The sequence below is a fragment of the Tenrec ecaudatus genome, chromosome 5 (genome assembly GCF_050624435.1).
Source record: "Tenrec ecaudatus isolate mTenEca1 chromosome 5, mTenEca1.hap1, whole genome shotgun sequence".
Taxonomy (NCBI): Eukaryota; Metazoa; Chordata; class Mammalia; order Afrosoricida; family Tenrecidae; genus Tenrec; species Tenrec ecaudatus.
In genome coordinates, this window is record NC_134534.1 from 106,022,111 (window position 1) to 106,042,214 (window position 20,104).

General features: G+C 38.0%; 1 protein-coding gene across 8 annotated transcripts in view; it reads right to left on the reverse strand.

Moving 5' to 3' along the window:
* Positions 1-20,104, reverse strand: part of CDC14B (cell division cycle 14B) — a 103,404-nt gene that overhangs the window by 15,177 nt on the left and 68,123 nt on the right. For all 8 annotated transcript variants that reach the window (XM_075549810.1, XM_075549812.1, XM_075549808.1 and 5 more), the window contains exons 6-12: positions 18,273-18,339; positions 16,076-16,138; positions 10,445-10,532; positions 9,939-10,169; positions 7,833-7,971; positions 7,530-7,689; positions 6,236-6,333 (exon numbers count right to left, since the gene is read on the reverse strand). In XM_075549810.1, coding sequence (XP_075405925.1) covers positions 6,236-6,333; positions 7,530-7,689; positions 7,833-7,971; positions 9,939-10,169; positions 10,445-10,532; positions 16,076-16,138; positions 18,273-18,339 — 846 coding nt within the window. The remainder of the gene's footprint in view (positions 1-6,235; positions 6,334-7,529; positions 7,690-7,832; positions 7,972-9,938; positions 10,170-10,444; positions 10,533-16,075; positions 16,139-18,272; positions 18,340-20,104) is intronic.

Below are 20,104 nucleotides of genomic sequence, written 5' to 3' on the forward strand. Positions count from 1 at the left end.
GAAGATGTAGTTTTATCATTTTGTGTTGAGGAAAGAAACAACCAAACAAAACCGTGGTCTTCAATTTGAATTTGTCTAAATTTTAGAAACTACGAGTCTGACTCAAATTCTAGCTGAATGCCCCATGTTAATTTAAATTTATGATATTGAAATAAAAATTGTTATATAATCCAAATTCTTCAAAAAGTACATGATACAACACACACAGAGAACTATTAACCGAACCAGAGAAAGACACACAAAGCAAAACAAATAGAAAAAAACAAGCAACCTACCCCTCCTGGATTGACAGTTTAACGCCATCATAGGAGACACAATTATAAATGAACCTACTGGTTGACATTTAGCTTATTTCTTAATCAACTCCTCTTTTATTTCCAGTTTAAGGAAGGAAGCATCTTCATATTTGGAAGGCTAGTAACTCCTCGGTACTACACTTCCACACGGTCACTGTACATCCAGATCCACGACAAAAACGCAGAAGGCTCTGCTGAAGACTTATGTTGTGGAGAGTGTTGGCATGATCACATGGGAAAGAACTAATCTGTCCTTGTCACCATTGTGAGGTATGAGACAAGTAGAAAGGGATTGCACTAAAAGGTGTACTTGAAATCCAAATCTACCCCACACCACCCTCCAAATTACACCTGTGCCACCTACCTTATTTCATTCTCCTACCCCAACCCAATCTAATCTGCAGTAACATTATAATATAATATAAATGGAATGAATGATGGAGGGAACTAGGAACACTGTAGAACTTTTTATCCCTCCTGATCTTCATTTGTGGTAACTCATTGAACAGTTATGTTGAAGGCAGAATGGTCTGAATGCCCAGATGTCTCCATTATAGGTCTTTATTTATTCTTCTAGTTCAAGCTCATGCACAAGAATGACTTTCCAATGTTGAAAGACACACTATTAAAGGGTATTTAATAGACTTTCAGAGCTGATAGATATTTTCACTTCAGTCCCAATTAAGATGTAGCTCCACTCTATGTGTACCATTTAAAATTTAACTCTAACAAACATAACAGAAATGACTATTATGCAGAAAGGCAAGCAGTAGTGCTGAATTAATAAATTACCACATCAATTCTGGCACTGACAAGACCTTTGCCATTCATCCCAAAGATCAGATCACTCTGCCAGTGCTGTCTTCACGACAGTCAGGACCACACCAACTTTCTGAGCCAACTCTCATATAATCTCTCTACTACTGAGCAACCAGCTACTGCAATGATAGTTCTATACAATTATTTTCTCTATTACTAAGTAATTTTTCTTCTTTCAAGTATTTTCATATGATTAACTACCATCAGAGAAATAAAAATAACTTGTCACCTCCTCTCTGGGAGATGGACGGCAGAGAAGGCGGGGAAGGGAGACTCCGGATAGGGCAAGATATGACAAAATAACAATGTATGAATTACCAAGGGCACATGAGGAGGGGGGAGCGGGGAGGGAGGGGGAAAAAAAAGAGGACCTGATACAAAGGGCTTAAGTGGAGAGCAAGTGCTTTGAGAATGATTGGGGCAGGGAATGTCCAGATGTGCTTTATACGATTGATGTATGTATATGTATGGATTGTGATAAGAGTTGTATGAGCCCCTAATAAAATGTAAAAAAAAAAAAAAGAAAAGAGGAGAAAAAAAAGAAAATGATCAGGGCAAAGAATGTAAAGATGTGCTTTATACAATTGATGTATGTATATGTATGGATTGTGATAAGAGTTGTATGAGCTCCTAATAAAATGTTTTTAAAAACAACAAAAAAAAAACACTTGAGTAAGTAGACCTTCTGAACCATAAGTCCTAGGTCATATGAGAAACATAATATACATTTATAGGGTCATATTTTATGGTAATTGATAAACATTCACTCACTACATGTACGCACACATATATGCTGTGATAAGTTATTGGAACCAGGACAGTTTTCTAAGCTCTACATTGAGGTCTTAAATTTGAATTCTTCAGGGTCTAAGAAGTGAAACATTTCCTCTATGCAGAATTACCAAGTCTATTAAACAGACACATCTGATAAACTCCTGTGTATCTTAGAATGTTTCACTCTTGACCAAGTGGCAATACAGTACATCAGCCAAACATAAAGGCAAACCAAACTTTCAAAATATTTTACTGCTTATGAAGAGACTTACTATAAGACATTAAGGTATCACAAGAAGCGAATTTGTCCCAGTTCTGTTGAAAATATTTAGTCTTCGAGAAAAGTTGGTGAAGGGAGATGTCAGATAGTGTAAGGTATGACAAAATAATAATAATTTATAAATTATAAAGGGTACGTGAGGGTGGGAGGTGTGGCGGGGGATGAGGAGCTGATACCAGGGGCTCAAGTGGGAAGCAAGTGTTTTCGGAATGATGATGGCAGTGGCATACAAATGTACATGACACAATGGATGGATGTGTGGATTGTGATAAGATTTGTGAAAGCCCACCAATAAAATGATTTTAAAAAGCGAGAGAAAATAAATAAATAAATAAATAGATGGCTTGTCTACAGCGATAGATGAATCCAAGCTGGAAAGCAGGAATTGAATTTAGATTTCTCAACCCAGGCAGCTACTGAACACTCAGCTCTCTCAAAGGGCTCTTGCCCGAAAATAACAACAAAAATTTGGTAAGGAAAGTAAAGCTCCAACTGACCTCACTTCTAAGGCCAAAAAAATTTCAAATAAATCAGAGCAAATAAAAAATGATTACAGTAGCAAAGAAGAGAATGAGCAAAATGCTATAAAGGGGGAGTAATTATTTTTCTTTAATTAATCTAAACCCCCCAGAGCCTTTGCATGTAATGTGAAGAGCTTAGAAACTTGGGTATTTTCCTTTCCCTTTAAAGTTTGGACTGTGTTATCTGGAGCCTGACCAATGTGCACAGATATGTGCAGCCCTGGGGTGAGGGGGGGGGGACAGGAAGGGAGAGTTTTAGGGCTATTATATTTAGGATTCCAATGATAATTTACAACAAAAATTAAATTGTTCCTTACAGTAAAATAAAAATAATTTATACTAAAATTCTTTTTAAAATTTTTACATCTTCTTTGACCTTAATTTATATCAAGAAAGCAGCGCAGAGCTAAGTGCTCTTTGTTCCTTTTCTAAAGGGGATGTAACTAGAAATTTGAACAAATCATAGCAGAGACCAAGGTAGACCTGAGAAGCAACAGGACCCAAGCTAAGAGCAGTAATTAAAGAGATTTGGCTTTCAATCCACCGTTACTAATCCCACTCAATTTTCAGCTCCTCATGTGGCTACATAGGTAACATCCAAGTATCAACTTCTACTTCCAACAATTAAATTCTTAATTTCATTGTTGTTTCTTTCTTAGATTAACATAAACCTATTAGCCATCTATGAGCAACTTCTTAACTTCTCTGGAAAAGAGCACCAAATTATTTGGCCTCCTTAGAAAAGCATATTCTCAAGGGAAGGAGGCACAGAGAGTGACTAGGGGAAACTTCCCATAGCCGATTTAGCAGTAAGTTACTTCTAACTAAGCAGAATTCCTACCTCCACTCAAAATTTGACTTTGGAAGGGAGAACTAACTATTTTGTAAGACACTGGTGATGCCGACTCTTAAAACTGAAACAAAAAACATACATACAACTGAAAACAACCCACAAAAGCAAACATCAGTTTTTCAGGGTTTTACAATTCAAAGTCCAGCAACATTAGCAGCACTGGTAGCTTACTGAAAACACACATTGTAAAGATGCATCCCAGGGCCGATGAATCATAATCTGCACTTTTACTTTCTTTTTTTTTTTGGCTTTGAGGTTTTTTAAATTTTTTTTTTGTGAATTCATTTTTCTATTTTCAGTATCTAATAATATGCCAATTTTAACATGATGCCTGTGTCAGAGTAGGAATATTTGATTAAATGAATGAACTCTAGTTTAATATGGTAATTACCAAAAAAAATCTAGATTCACTTTCCACATAGAAGTTATGTATCTATTACTTAAAATTAGTGCATGTGAACAATTTAACTCCGCACTTGCTTAGATGTCTCAGAAAAAAAAAACCTTTCCTCCCTGAGGCCATTTCTGTAAAGACCTTTTGGTGGTTTTCAAAGCTTAAATAACATTTCTATATTTTACCAGACTTTAGACAAATAACTATGCGCGCAACAGGTGCAGACGTTAAGTTGCAACATTGTTGATAGGTGCCATTGAGCTGGTTCCAACTCATAGGAAATGCCCTGTCCTAGGTCATCCTATTGTTCTATTTGAGTCCATTGGTGCAGCTAACATGCCATCAATCTCCAGTCTCCTTGCAAGACTGCCTTTTCTTTCTTTCTTTGGTTCTTTACCGGGGTGTCTCCTGATAACATGTCCAAAGTACATTTGAGTCTTGCTATCTTTGCTTCTAAGGAGCATTCTGGTTGTACTTTGAAGATTATTTGCTTGTTTTTCTGGCAGACCATGGTATTTCAATATTCATAAGCACTCCTTTAAATGTATCAGTTCTTTTGTGGTTTTATTTATTCATTGTCCAACTGCCATATTTCTTGTCAAGGTGAAGTCCTTGTGAATCTTAGCCTCAACCACTTCCTCTCTTCGGTTGCCTAAGTGCAAACCAAGTCAGTCTCCCGCATTTTTTGTTGTTTTTCACCGCGCTGGTTTTCGCCAATTCGTGCAACAGCGCCTTCTCCCCACCTCTTCCGGTGGGAGGTCGGCTTGCCGAGTCAGTGCGACATACCTAGTCTCAGAGGCCCTGCCAAGGGCTGGGACTCTCCATCTGGAGCGGTGACTTGACACGTCAGGACATCTCTTCCACCAGGTGAGCAGGGTACAAGGTTGGCGTCGGGAGCCGAAGGTCCGGCAGCGAAAACTGAGGGCCTCGGATCAAGTTCAGCAGTGGATGGGGGGGGGGGGGGGGGCGAGGACGGCCCCGAAGGGCGGAGCGGGACAGGTTCTGCACTTCTACTTTCAAGGTAAGTCAAATGCATGCTGAAGTTCAAGATCCACTGCTCTGAAAGGCTACTTATTCTCTCTATTGATTTCTAAAATTGTTTCAGAATGGTTATTTGATGTACTATCATGTTTCTGATCAGAAAGAACTATAATAATTAAGATCTTTTATAAAGACTCTAAAACAAAGTGAAATCTAGTGTTAAAAAATATTACACAAAATATTCTCCAAGCATTCTCATTAACTGAAACACCAGCAAGCTACACATCTCATACACACAGAGTATAGGTATCGAGGCCTTCCATTTGCTTGGTACTTTCTATTGGAAAATGTACATTCTCTTCTTTGGGTCACAGGGCCCTTGAATGAGTCTCAGGGAAACCAGCTTGCATATTATGCCTTCTGTGTAATTCTACTTTATAACTTTAGGCCATCAACACATTCTGGGAAAAACATCCTTAATGAAAAAGGTTGATCTTCTCCGCCACAAGCATTTAGTATATCACTAGTTCCTCACTATATTAAAATATGCTTACTAAATAAAACTATTTTACATCTTCATTAACCAACTACCCCCCCCCACACACACACACAAAAAAGACTTGAAAATGGGAGGCTGATGCCATAGTAAGACCTCTCCGTCTCGGAGGGAGCACAGAGCCCACCTTTGCTCCTCCTGTCTGTGAACACTCTAACAATTCATGAGACTGACCCCAAGCAAATGCACACGTACACACAATGAAGAGCAAGTGCATGTACATACACTCAATGAATAAAACCTCCTATTCGCATGGCTAGTCTTCCCCTGTAATTTAGAAATATTCCCCTACTAAAAATAGACAGTACAAATATAGAGTACTTAGTCTAGTTCATTGTGCTACCAAAATAATAACAACCCAGGAAGCCATTAAGTCACAACTAACTAAATTCTATCATATCAAAACAAATTATCTGAATTATGTTGTGGTTTTAATTAATTTAAATTTTGATAACTGTGGACACACCTGTTATTCTGGAGTTCCCAACTGCTGTAATTCTCTTCAATGTGAGATAGATTACTCATGGAGAAAGAGTATCCCTGATGCGGTGCTCCTACCTCTAAGGGCTTATGAGGTTGCATTAGAGGATACAGATAAACAAAGAATGGCCAAAAACTTCTTAGGCAAGCACCACTGGATTTTAAATAACACTGATAATTGTTTTCAAATGACATAAGGGGTACATTATTATGGAGAAAAACGAACAGAGAAAGATGCCCATAATGAACAACGTCAACCAAACACAGGAAACTAGACTCACGTGAGGGGAACGGAATTTGCTTTTAAGTGTCTTCTGCTTTTCAAGGCTCGAAGTCTATCACCTTGTGTCACTCCATTGATGTCGTCGTCATCACTATACTGGATAAGTAAAAAAAATACTGAGCTAATGATTAAGTACACCTATTGATGCAGTAAAGCATCACAACCACTTTATCCAAGTGCAGATGAACATGGAAGGGGGCTTCAACAAATATGAGGGAAAATGGAATGAAAAGATAATAACACTTTCCCATGAATTTTATGAAGGCTACATATACACTTCACGTTTCTGTTGAACCAATTTATTTTTTCTTTTACATTATCCCAAGGATCTAAAAGTTACCTTTCATAGCCACAGAACCTCCTGGTACTCTCTCATTATTAAACATACTGACATTAAGGAGGCATAAGGGCGTTTCAATATGGAAAACATTTTAAATTTTCCCAATCTATTTGACCCACACTTAACAGAAGCCTGATAGTCCCCAAGCCCTGGTTCTCTACTTGAGAGCTACGGTCCCCTATGTGAGCTGTCATAAAGCGGAGCAGGGTTTGGGACTGGGTCTAACTAGGTCCACCTAAAAGAGCTTATGTCACCTGTCCCTTCTAAAGATAGCTTTGTTTTATAGATATACAGCCCTGTTTAAATGATTTGGGGGTCAAATATTTCTAGAGGGCTCAAACTAAAAAATATATATATAAACCAACTCACTACCAATGAGTTAATTCTGAGTCCCAGCAACCCTAAAGGACAGCGTAGAATTGCCCCTGTGAGCTTTCATCAAGACAGTAATTCTTTTTTATCATTTTATTGGGGGTTTATATAACTCATCACAATGCATACATACATCAATTGTATAAAGCACACCTGTACATTCACTACCCTCAATCATTCTCAAAACATTTGCTCTCCACCTAAGCCCCTGGCATCAGCTCATTTTACCCCCTCCCTCCCACGATCCTCGCTTCCCTCGTGAACCCTTGATAATGTATAAATTATTATTTTGTCATATCTTATGCCAAGACAGTAATGCTTTACTGGAGTAAAAAGCCTCTTCTTTCTCTTAAGGAGTGGCTGGTGAATTCGAACTGCTGATCTTCAGGCTAGCAGCCCAATGCATAACTCAGTAAACTACAAAGCCTCCTGACAGAGTACTATAAATATCTTTTTTAAATTGACAATAATCCCTCAAAATGTGGTTTATTGATTTTACCCATAGTTTTTTCCATGACCTAAAGGGTTCTCAATAGCATTGAAAGAAAGTACCAGAGAAAGATGTGAATAGTTTGATTACCGGTTCTGGCTCTTTCTTATCTTGATTCTTGACCCCAGTTATTGAAATATCATCGACACCCAAGAGGAGTTTTGTGACAGCTGCCCTGTGTTTTCCATTCTCTCGACTTCTTAACTTCTTATGAAAATAGTCGCCTTCCAGCCAAAGGCTCGCTTCTTTCCTAGAACATTTAAGTAATATCAAAATACGCTCTTCAGGAACAAATGCACAACTTGCAATTAGAGATAAATTCAACTTTCCCTACTATTCAGTGGCCAGACCTGTTTGTTCCCTGAGCAATTCCAAAAACTGTTTTCTACTTACATCACCAAAAACTGTTGCTGTGGTCCAATTACTGAGCCAGGTCGGCAGATTCTAATCCAAGCAATCGCCTCGGCTGCTGACATCCTGTAATGCTTCATGATGTAGCAGGCAATCAAAGTGCCGGTTCGTCCAAGACCCGCTAAGACAAGCAACAAACCAATGAAACCTTACTTCATATGCTCATACTGTAGAATTTTGTTAGACAGGGAGGATTTTTTAAAGGTTCCACATGACTTTGCTTCCCTCAACACTGGTCCCCAAGCTTGTTTCAACAAAAGTTACTGCCACTGAGCCCTTGGTATCAGAGCTCCTCTTTTCCCCTCCCATCCTCATGAACCCTTGATAAGTTATTATTTTCATATTTTACACCGTCCGCTGTCTCCCTTCACCCACGTTTCTGCTGTCTGTCCCCCTCGGGGATTGGGGTGGGGGCTTATACAGTGATCCGAACCACTTACTTCTAAGACTCTAATCCTTCATTGCCTCATCCTAGGAGGCTCTCCTCTGTGCTCTGCTGTCTGAAATTACACTCCTGCAACGCTTATCTAAAAAGCCACAGACCTAGACAAACCTATTCTGATTGTTCAAGTACAAATTATCACTCTCGAATTTCAGATTCCAGGGTACTTCTGTCACATCTTTATTGCAAGCTTTATCATCCAAATATAAGTTCCTTGAGGAAAGAGACCAGAGATTATTATCATCACAAGCCACAAACCACTAGCTACAGTACAAAGCTCAGAGCTCAAAACAGGAACTCGGTCTCTGAACAAACAGGATGATAACACTTTTCTAAAAAATTATGTAATTCTGAAACCACAGAAAGTGCACAATGATAGAAGCCAAGTGGACATTTTAGAATCCAGTTTTAATTCAGGAGATTTGGGAATGAGACTGTGACATGAAAAACAGCATATTGATCAAGGGTCCGCTGTAAATGAAGAAGTTCATTGCTTAGTCTAATAGGCAATCTGTGATGAATTTGTCTTTGAGAAGCTCTGTGGCTCTGTGGATTAGACAATGGGATGATAACTACAAGGTTAGCCGTTTGAAACCACCAGACTAATAGGGAGAAAGATTAAACTTTCAATACCCTTGAAGATTTTAGTCTCAGAAACCTGAAGGGAACGTTCCACTACTCTGTCCTATGTCGCAATGAGTTACTTCAATAGCAGTGAGGTTTGTTTGTTTGTTTGTGTCTGCTCCTCTAAAGATTCAGTCTCAGAAAGCCTAAATAGAATTACTCTGGGTCAGAACCGACTGTCATAATCATGGCAGTGAATTTGGTTTTGGTATTTGGACTTTTCTTAACAAGACGAGGACAGCATAAATTCTAGTACTTCATACTTGTACTCATTTACATTCATTCGCTCATCAAGTTTTTAACCATGAGGCACAGGAACCTGAGATACTGCAAACTCCACAAACTCCTAGACGCTATTCAGCTTACTGATGCACCCTCCCTCCCTCCACTGTCAGCAAGTCAACTCCCACAGGATGCAGGGCAGTGTAAAACTACCCAACAGGTTTTCCAAGACCACAATCTTTGCTACGTCTTTCTCATGTAGAGGGGCCAGTGGGTTCAAACCACTAACCTTTGCATTTCCTCAGGAGCTTTTAACCACGGCATCAGTACAGTTCCTCTGATACACCCTCAAAAAAGTCACTGCCATCTCAAGTTGATTCGGATGCACAGTGACCCGACAGGGCAGGGTAGACCTGTCCATGTGTGTTCCCAAGACTGTACCTCTTTATGAGTACAGAATGCCTATCTTTCTCTCACAAAGCAGCTGGTGATTTCCAATTGCTGATGTGGTTAACAACCCAATGTATAACCCACTACTCTACAGGGCTCCTCTCTGATGCACCCTAGAACCTACTGTACCACAAGGACCGAAAATATCCTTGATGAATAAATTATGCATTTCCATGTAATAAGGCTTTGTAGGGTTATCTACATTGAATATTATTCAAATTGTTTCTTTTTCTAAGAAATTATGGTTTCAAAAGCTTTATGAGTTCTGAGATATCATTTTAATGAATATAATCTTTCGACCCATATACGCAGGCATGTATGCCATTCTTGAACCAGTTCCAAACACATACCTTTACAATGCACAGCGATGGCCCCCTCAGCACTTTCACAGATATCCATAAACTTCTTCACAATAGCATCAGTAGGAGTGCTGCCATCGGCAAAGAAAAGATCATGGTGATCGAAGCCAGCATCCTTAAAGCGCTTGGCATCATACATCCTTTTATTCAGGCGCACAATGGTAGTGACATTGTGATTCTTAAAATATGTGATATAAGCTTCAGGAGAATGTTGGTGGTAACCTACATAAAGAAATGCACCAAATCTTTTAAAATGAAGAAAGAAAACAACAGACACAAGTTTCAGCTGTCACTGGGGTAGAAATGGCATCTGAACTAGAGGTTGAATGATCAATTTGATTTTCTACAAAAAAGCATGATTTAAAAAGTTGCAAGCAAAAGGATATGTTCAAAAGGAGGGGTTAAAGCTTGGTTTCTTTGTTTTCTTCCAAATGTAAGCAGGGGACGGATGGACATATCTAACAGCAGAAACATACTGGTACCAGCATCATACATACCACTTTCCAGTCTGTTTCTTGTATGAGGTCCACAGAAGGCAACAAATCGGTCTGGTATTATCCAATTTAAATCTCCATTTTCTGCTTTCTGCACAGGGAAGGCCAGCACAGTTCACATTTAGACCTCATCCCTCTCCCTAGCTTCACACCTGGCTCCCCAACCGGAAGTTCCAGAAGGACTTCAATCCATTTGTTTCAGGATAAATGGTCATGAGCCCTCAGAGTAAAAATTAGTCTATGTATATTACTAGGAAAGAGTTAACTTCTCTTGGTCCTACTCACTTCCTTATAATAATGTTACTTTGCTAAGGTAGTCAGTCTTTGGAAAATAAAGCTTTGAAAAACTAAGTACTTTGGTTAGTTCATCTGAATAAATTAGCATGACAGTTGCTGCCAATTAATAAGAAAGCAAAATGTTCTATTATGAGAGATCTGTAAACTTATCTTCGTGTAGGATTAACTTGTTTCCAATATGACTAATCTTGATTCTTTGAACAAAGTTCAAAACACTCCTCTTTAGATTCCAGCCTTCTCAATATTTACTTTGCTTCTTATTTTTAGCGAGAGACATCTTTCCAGTACTTTACTACCTATTTACTAAGTAACTGATCAAAAAATTCCTCCACTAAAACGTTCAACATTGCAGGTACACAAAGAACACAGTAGGTCTCTATTAAAAAGCATGAATCTACACTGAAACTTAAAGCATGTTACTTCCTGCCATTAAGCCTTTGGATTGAAAAACCATTTAAATTTCAAATTTAACAACTTAAATGCATCCCATAATGCAGTGGATCCACAAAGACTCTTCAGCGAAAGTAGGAGAAGCTTGACAGTGGAAAAGGAGAGAACTGTTAGTATAAACAATGTAACGTTGCAATTAGGGGGATGGAAGGGAGGTTATGTGAAAATGATTACGAAATTAACCACTACAGCAAAGGGTGGTGAGGAAAGCAGATCGCAGTCAGATACTAATCAGAACAGTGCCAAGGTTCTTAAAGGCTTGTATTCAAACAAGCAGCCCTCTAAACAAGGAGTCAACTAAGTTCACATGGAAGACGCACACCAGCTTGCATGACCCAATGATGACAATAACAAAATTCAAATATGATGAAGGGAAAAGTATCAGAGCTAAAATTATGGACACCCAATTAATAGAAGGCTGTGGCAGACAGTGGGAGCCCAACATCCATCCATCTGCAGAGTCACTAGTTAGGCCAGTGGTCCTCAACCTGTGGGCTGCCACCCCTTTGGGGATTGAATGACCTTTTCACAGGAGTCAACCAATTCATAACAGTAGCAAAATGAAAACAATGAAGTAGCAACGAAAATAATTTTATGATTGGGTGGTCACCACAACATGAGGAACTGTATTAAAGGGTCGTGGCATTAGGAAGGTTGAGAACCACTGAGTTAGACTAAGTCACAGGCATATCCCCACACGCCACAGGCAAGGGTCTCTAACAGCTTTACTCTCAGACAGGGATCATTGTAATATTGATTATGTTGGATTGAACTTGATACATGGTCAGCTGACCTCCCTATTGACCCAGCCTGAATTTGTTTTAGGTGAAAGTATCCTTTGTGTGTTCCATGACAAAAATTTCTCCCCTGGCTTTTTAAATATTGAAGGCAGTCTTTTCTTTCTTACTCAGTATTTGTAGTTGTATATGTATATTTATATTATTATTCTTTTATCCTTATCACTTTATTTCGATTTTTTAATTGTTTCTCTTGGGGTTCCCATTTTGTGAAGCATGGAGGAGTGGATGCAAAGAGATAATAACTAATGCAAAGATTTACAGGGGTGGGTGGTGGGAGATTGGGAGGGTGAGGGATGTGGGGAGTAAACAATGAAGGGGAAGGGGAGGGGGCACTAGAACTGACTGTAATTGCACAACTCACTTTAAAGGTGAGAAAATGTTCTAAAATTGCTTGTGGTGGTGATCATACAATTCTTGATACAAATGAACTATTGAATTGTATGATATGGGGATCAGGCATCAATAAAATGTTAAAAAGAAAGATTTAAATCTAAGGATTAGGGGGAGACTGACTATGGAATGAATAATATTCAAAGTAAAGAGGATAAGAAAAAGAAAAACATTAACCAAGAATTGCTCAAACAGGGGCCAGGAAGGGATCCAAAATCTATTCTCTTGATGTAAATATCACCAAAGAGAAATTTGTGACACAGTGTTAAATGCAAATAAGGTTCAAGAAGGAATGAGGACAGTGTTGCCAAATGTTCTGATTTTAAAATGAAACCAGAAATGTGGTGGGTTTTGTTTTGTTTTTTAATGAAAGCCTGTGATTAGGATATTGGCAACCACTAGATTTCATGAAAATATACACATAACATTGTAAAATGCGTCTTGAATTCAGAGAAGTAAAACATGAAAAAAGGGGTGGGGTAGTAAACATAAAATCAATAAAATTCGAGCGTAAATTTTAAAAATTGCTAAAAACGTTGATTAAACAAAATCTAAAAATGTAAACTTATTGTTTCTGGATATATTCTCCAGCTAGGTTTAAAGACTTGTGAAGGTGCTCTTTCCATTTCTTTAACCCGTCCCTGATAATTTTCTATATGTATTTATAAAGACAGATATATAACACAAGAAATGAACTGTTAAATTACAAACAGATAGATATATAATACAAGAAATGAACAGTTAAATTATATAGTAGTACAAATGACTCAGTGCAACTCACTCCCATGAGAGAGTTGTGAGACACTGGCAGTCCTTTAAGTCTTGAGGGCCACCAGGTAGTCCTCTATAGACAGATTTTGTCTATCCCAGCACAGGCAGCAAAACAGCAAGGCAGGTCACCAACCGTCAGGCCCCAACTCCACAGATGTACATTCCAATTCTCTGGGGAGGCAGGTCTTAAAGGGGCCTCAAATTACAGCGACACAGTCCATGGGTTAAGTGTTCCACAGGTAGTGTAGTTTGTAAATTGAGGCACAGAACAAGCATGGCAGCCACACCCTGGTCCATTGATCAAAGAGCAAGAGACAAGAAAGGCAAGGCTTGCCAAGCCATTTATTTTTCCACCCTTCAATTAATCCCACATGTGTTTATTGGCCAGATTGGCACAATAAACTATCTCATGTCCCAACACATTTTCCCTCTGACAGTCCTTTCTTACCTCTATGAATTATCAGGCCATTGTAATTAGGGGGAAAGTCCTTGGGGCAACTTTCCTGACCTTTCCTCATCAATGCAGTGTTCAATTTTCTGAAAACTTCACAATAAGTCCCCATGATTGTCCTGTATCTTTCAGGAAAACTGTTCACAGCCCTCAGAGGTGACTCCTCTACTTTGAATTTAACTGGCCCTGTAGATCCCCATGGAAGCCACTTGATTGTACTGAATCTCTCCCCCCCCCCCCACCCCACCACGGCTCCCTAAGGAGTCTAAGACATGTAGATTATGGAGAGAACTTGTTTGCATATTTTGTTTAAATAAAGGATGAACTGCCTTGATTTTAACTGGCCTACCAGACCCACCGGGTTGAATCCAAGGTTCAGTCCCAATTACCATTCATTCCATTAAATCCTCTTCAATAGCTTTCATCTTGTCTTAAAAACTGTTAAGATTAGCATTTCGGGCTAGAAGATCTTCGTGTAGCTCTTTTGTCACCCCTTGAGCCTAAAGCTTGATGAGGCCAAGATCTTCACTTACAACCGTAACTCCCAAACCACGTGAGAGCTGGACTTCAATACCTATCCCATCAATGGTCAGTCTAGGCTCTTCCTTCACCAGTCACAATTTCATTTGTCAAGGTTGATGGTCTTCTCTCTCTAGGCCCATCTTTGCCAGCTTCCTAGCCTTCCTTAAAATACATGATCCATCTGAAAACTTGTTTTATGGGGGTAGCATTCCCAAAATCTTGTGGAAAAGCTTCAGTAATTTGAGTTTTGTTAAATGTTAATATTAATTTTGACCTCAAAATAAGCTCTTCCCTACAAAAAAAATCCTTTAAAGACACTCTAAAGAGTACATTATCAAAAGAACTTGTCTGTGGCCATTCACTGATTAAAAGATGTGTTTAAACATACTTTGTTGGAATAAACCATGTATATGATCTGAAATCACAGCAGCAAGACTTTTTGACACATTCTCCCACACCACTTCAAAACTTCTAAATACATGGAACAGGTTTAAAAAAAACTAGTCTGTGGATTACTATTTTAAGATTTCTGGCATGACTCAGTGTGGTTCCACTGAAGATAAAGATTTGTGTGTGTTTGCATGTGCATGTACACAACCTGTGCCTATCATCCATCTTTACAGAGGAATTAAAATTATTTAGTAAGAGGAACTAAAGAATGTCTTATTACTCCTTAGTACACTAAAGACATCATTATGCTACACTGAAACACCAGCAGCTTACATTTTTAGTACATTTGTTTACCTAAAAAGTACAATTTAGTATTTAATGTTTAATTTAATGAAGATAAGCACACACTCACAAGTGTTAATAGTAGCTTAAGGTGTCAGCAAAATATATATTGTATGTTAGACTCACTGCGGGTTACAGACAAGTGAAGACAGGGCATATGTGGTTCTAATGACCCATGCAACAACTTCCCAGTATAATAGCAATTGCTTTAAACTATTAATCTGGTTCAAAAATAAAATAGTTCACTGAAAAAACAGTGAAGATATTTATTCAAAAATAAAATAGTTCACTGAAAAAACAGCAGTTAAAGATAGCAATCACTTTAGAACTTGACTTTAAAAGAGTAGTTATTTGAAGATTCAAGATTGTACTTTATGAAATACTATCCCTGGATCATTTCTCCACCATGAGAGAGAACATCTTGCTCAAGATGGATTGATTATTTCTTAAAGGTAACATAGTGAAAGTTAAGTACTCTTGGCTAAAAAAGACCTTTATCATAGTTTCTCACTCATTTTGGGGGGTGGCATTTGTGGGTACAGTAGAATTTTGGGAAAAAATAAAGTTTTAATTGTAGAATACACTTAACAGTTTTGTCTCCCTGAAATCTCATCGGCCTCCTTTAGTCAGCGTGGCTTGGGAGAGAGATCCCGAGCCCCAGTCCTGAGATGGCTAGAAAAGCAGGTCTAGCTGGAGCAGTCGACGAGTGAGTCTGGGACAGGCGTGTGACTTTAGCCAGGCCAGTGAGAAGCATTCTTAGGTCAACTGCTGGAGCTGCGCACTCGCTTTCAGAAAGTTTGTCATATTATTAGATAAAAGCTGCTGTTGGCCACTTTTGTCACTATTTCTGCTACGTAAATGAATATGGACATGCTTGAAGTCAAACTGGTTTCCTCAATTATAATTTATGAATACTATTTACTAAGCTTTTACTGGTGTTAAATTACAAACATTATTTCATCTAACCATTGTATGAAAGTCATCAACACTAAAAAATATTTCAAATAAATGTTACAAAAAATACACAGGAGCACATTCATTCATTCTGGCAAGATATAAAAAACTACAGAAATCACTAAGAAACGGGACTGGAAAATTGATTAAAAAATATAATTAGTTCTGCAATTAAAATAAAATCACCCACCTAATTTACAATACAAAATTAAAAAATAAATAAAACAAGTAATTAAGAGTTAAAAAACAGTATCCATGAAAACTTACTTCATAATATTCATATTCATCAAGGTTAAATGAGTTGAAATTAAGGAAGCCATACTGCATTGCCTAAAATCCAAAAGGAAGCTTTTAGCAAAGATGCAAATAAGGAAATAATTTAAGATCCATATTTCTAATACTAACATCAGGAGACAAGCCAGAAAAGTACTACTGCATTTAGATTACTTTTCATTGAAAAAAAGTGAGTGAGCTGGAAACTAAATTACTTTAATGAGATTAGATTTTCTATGTTTATTCCATCACTCACTCTATCCACACCTCACTAAATAATCATACCTTTAGTGCACTCCTACTAACTAATTAGATCAATACCATTCACGTGTTTGTTTCAGAAATTTAAGCTTAAAACACAAGATATAGCGTAACACTCTCTAAATAAAGAATAAAGAGGAAAGAAAGCATATGCAAGTTTATCCCCAACAGTCTCATGCTTTATAAATATCATTAAAATTATTTTGAAGCCATGCCTTGAGCCCTGGTGACACGGTCAGGTTAAAAATATTCGTGGCTGCTAACCGCAAGGTCAGTAGTTATAACCCACTTGGCAGCTTCATGAAAATTGAACGTTTGGTGCAATACCTGACTCAAGCCAGCCAAGAAACAACAATTAGCATTAAACACTGATAGCAACTGGTAGGAGTGGACCACTTCCAAGGCCCCTACTTTATTTATTTATTTGTTTGTTTATTTTTAAGGTGGTAGGATGGAGAGAAATCCTAAAGTGAGTGTACATGCTCTGGGATTAATTTGGCCAGAACTGCAATTGTAACTGGAAGTTGCCATTTAAACCAAATGTCCCTCCTGTCTCTACATTTTCACTTCTGTTCAGATCTGTCTAAGCTAAGACTTAATTGAGGCAAGTCAGAATTTGTGACAATAACCTTACATTACTGGACTCAAATAAAAAAGAAAAACTACATTCCCAGACAGGAAAATGGTATAGTAGTCTCTGAACTCATATACTAACTAGTCATCTCACTTTAAGACAACATTTCTCATATACTAACTAGTTCTTGCACTTTAAGACAAAATAATCAAGTTTCAATATTAAAACATGCGTCCTTTTTGCCTCTAAAAAGTAAAAAAGTCACAGAAAAATGTTGTCAAAAGTTTATTTGATCCATTGGCTACCATTTTAATTTCTTGTGTTACACAGTATTCAAGAACAATAGCTGAGAACGAGTGTTAGGGCCAAAGTCATGGGCATTATAAACTACAGGAGATTTGTTCATTTAGAAGATGATGTGAAAGAGGTACCCTGTAGTTAAGACAATAACCCTGGTTGTAACTAACACAAAACCACACCAAACGTGACCCTGCAGGACATTGTATAGACAGTGTAGAACTTCCCTACCTGGTTTAAAAGCTGTAGATTGTTACAGAAGCACATAACCCTATCATCCTCTTGTAAGTGACCGGTGGGTTCAAATGACCGACCTTTTAGTTAATACCTGGATGCTTTATCCACTGTGCTACTAGGGCTTCTTGCAAGGAATTATTTTTAAATAGCTTTGAAAAAGCATTAACCAACAGCATAGTTAAATATAAAACCTCTATCGACCTAACAGGCTTTTCAAATTCTTCCATCTAACTAGAAATTGTCTGACAGCTGGAAGGTACAAAACATGGGCTTGAAAGTTAGTTTTGTTATTAAAAATGTCTGTTGTCTTTGAGAATGATTGGGGCGGGGAATGTATGGATGTGCTTTATACAATTGATGTATGTATATGTATGGACTGTGATAAGAGTTGTATGAGCCCCTAATAAAACGTTTAAAACAAAACAAAAAAAAGTCTGTTGTAAATATTATCTGTGGAAATCAGACCCTTACGTACATAAATCAAAGAAAATAAAAGGCAGCAATCTTTCCTCTTTTTTCCCCTTTAAAGTCATGATTCACTTAAAACCAACATTGGATTCAGAGCCTAATTACATTTAATTGCCTCTTATTCCCATCTACTTTTTGGGCTCCTTCCCCCTGCTCCCCAACCCATGCTTAGAAGCACTCAGAAACTTGGACTAAATTGTTTTCTGATTTGGTACAGCTGGGAAACATATGGTAGCTCTGGCAATCACACACTTCTTGGAAGAGATCTTAATAAACATCGTAGAGGAAAGATCTAACCTTCTTTGGCTGCACTTTTGTTCTCCAACTCAGCAATGAGCGCACCAAGTCACCTACCTTCTTTACTGCACGGAAACAGTCGAGAAGCGTAATGTAGAGACTGCAACTTCCATAGGCAGCATCTCTGAAATTAAAAAGTATTGAAATTCATTGCTCAGTTAGCTTTTTAGGCAAATTGAATAGAATTTAAAATTAAGCACATAGCCAAAATCATTTCAACACAAACAATAAGAACTCTGCTTTTACGCAAAGTACATGTCACATAAATGTCACTGCACTTTCCCCCATACTGTAGCATGTAGCTTTATGGATCTGAATCAATGACTACTTTCTAAGTTTCAAATGATCTCTCAGGATAATTTTTGGCTTTGAAAGCTACTTCAAAAGTTACTTCGTAGATTCAATGAAATAATAGTATTTACCTCTCCCCACAAAAGTGTAAGGTACCATATTTGGATTTCTTTTTCTTGACGCTGGAAAATATCCTACCAAACTGTTATCAGGAGGCATTACTTTTTGATTCTGTTAGTGTGCATGTATTGTGCACATTCATTAATGAAGGAAAATAATTGGGGAACAAAGTTACATTAGAAATATTACCTGCAAGCTAGAAAACATTTTGCTTCTTTCATTGCATTAGCATTTTTTAACGTTAACTAGATGACTTATTTCTGCTTTAAAGGGACAAAAACCCATTGCCAACAGGTCAATTTCAACGCATCGTGATCCTACTGGGATAACCATAAGGTTTTCCACTCTCATAGTGAGTCTTGCACACTCCCAGGGGCCACTTATACCCTATCCTATGGGTTGCTAGGACTCGGAATGAAATCAATGGCTATGAGTTTGGTTTGGGTTTTGCCTATAGGGTGGAGCACAATTGCTCCCTGGGGTTTTTGAGACTAAATCCTACGGGAGCAGACAGCCTCATTGCTCTCCTAGAGCAGGGGCTTCTATAAGGAGCAATATAGTGCCTGTAAAACCAGAGAAACTAAGAAATAAGCTACTTTTAACAGACCCATTCTACTCTACATTTAAAGAAGACTTCATTAAGTTATCAAAGCTCTTAGGTAAAATTTTAGTTTATAGATTATCCCATTCCAACACTACATCCAAACATATCAGTACTGTTACTACAAATCTGATAATAGCAGTTAAGATTTTGAGGGGTCCCCCACCTCTATACACACAAAAAGGCACTCAAATCACTCCCATCTCATGGATTTCTCTCTCTCTTAGCAAACTGGAGGTCAATTTTAATTAATCAAAAATACAAATATAATTAATTATGATCAAACCAGGCATGCCAAGGAGCCATTTAGTACTCATCTGGTCCTCAGCCAGAAGATGGTTACTACTACAGCCACTGCTGACAGCCTATTTTGAGTGGGTGTTTATACTGTAATAATACTTGCTTAACCAAACCTTAAAGGGAAAATATTCAAAGACTGTTAACTATAACAACATTTAACTAAAGGTGTCTTTTTTTTTAGCTAAAAGAACTCTAAATGTTACTTTCTGGATTGGATGGAATTGCTGAAATATGGGGTGCAAGTGTTTACTTTGGTATGCCCTTTGAAATAGAAATATTCCCAGGAATTAAAACTTCAATGGGCTAAAAATATCTCCATGCTTCCAGTAGCCTTTGGATTCCTAGTGCCCAGCATATAAGGAAAGTCCAATAAATGGCTATTTATTATAAGTATAGTTCATGGGGGAAAGGAGACTAAATGAAAGAATAAGGCTTAAGTCAGCCAGAAGGGCTGCAGAGCAGGGACGGGAACAGCCAGCACCTGGGCCACATAAGGCCTGTGAAATCATCCACAGCAGCTAACATCAGACGTTACACCAGAGAAGCAGTTCCAGCCCTCACATAAGAGTGAGTTGAA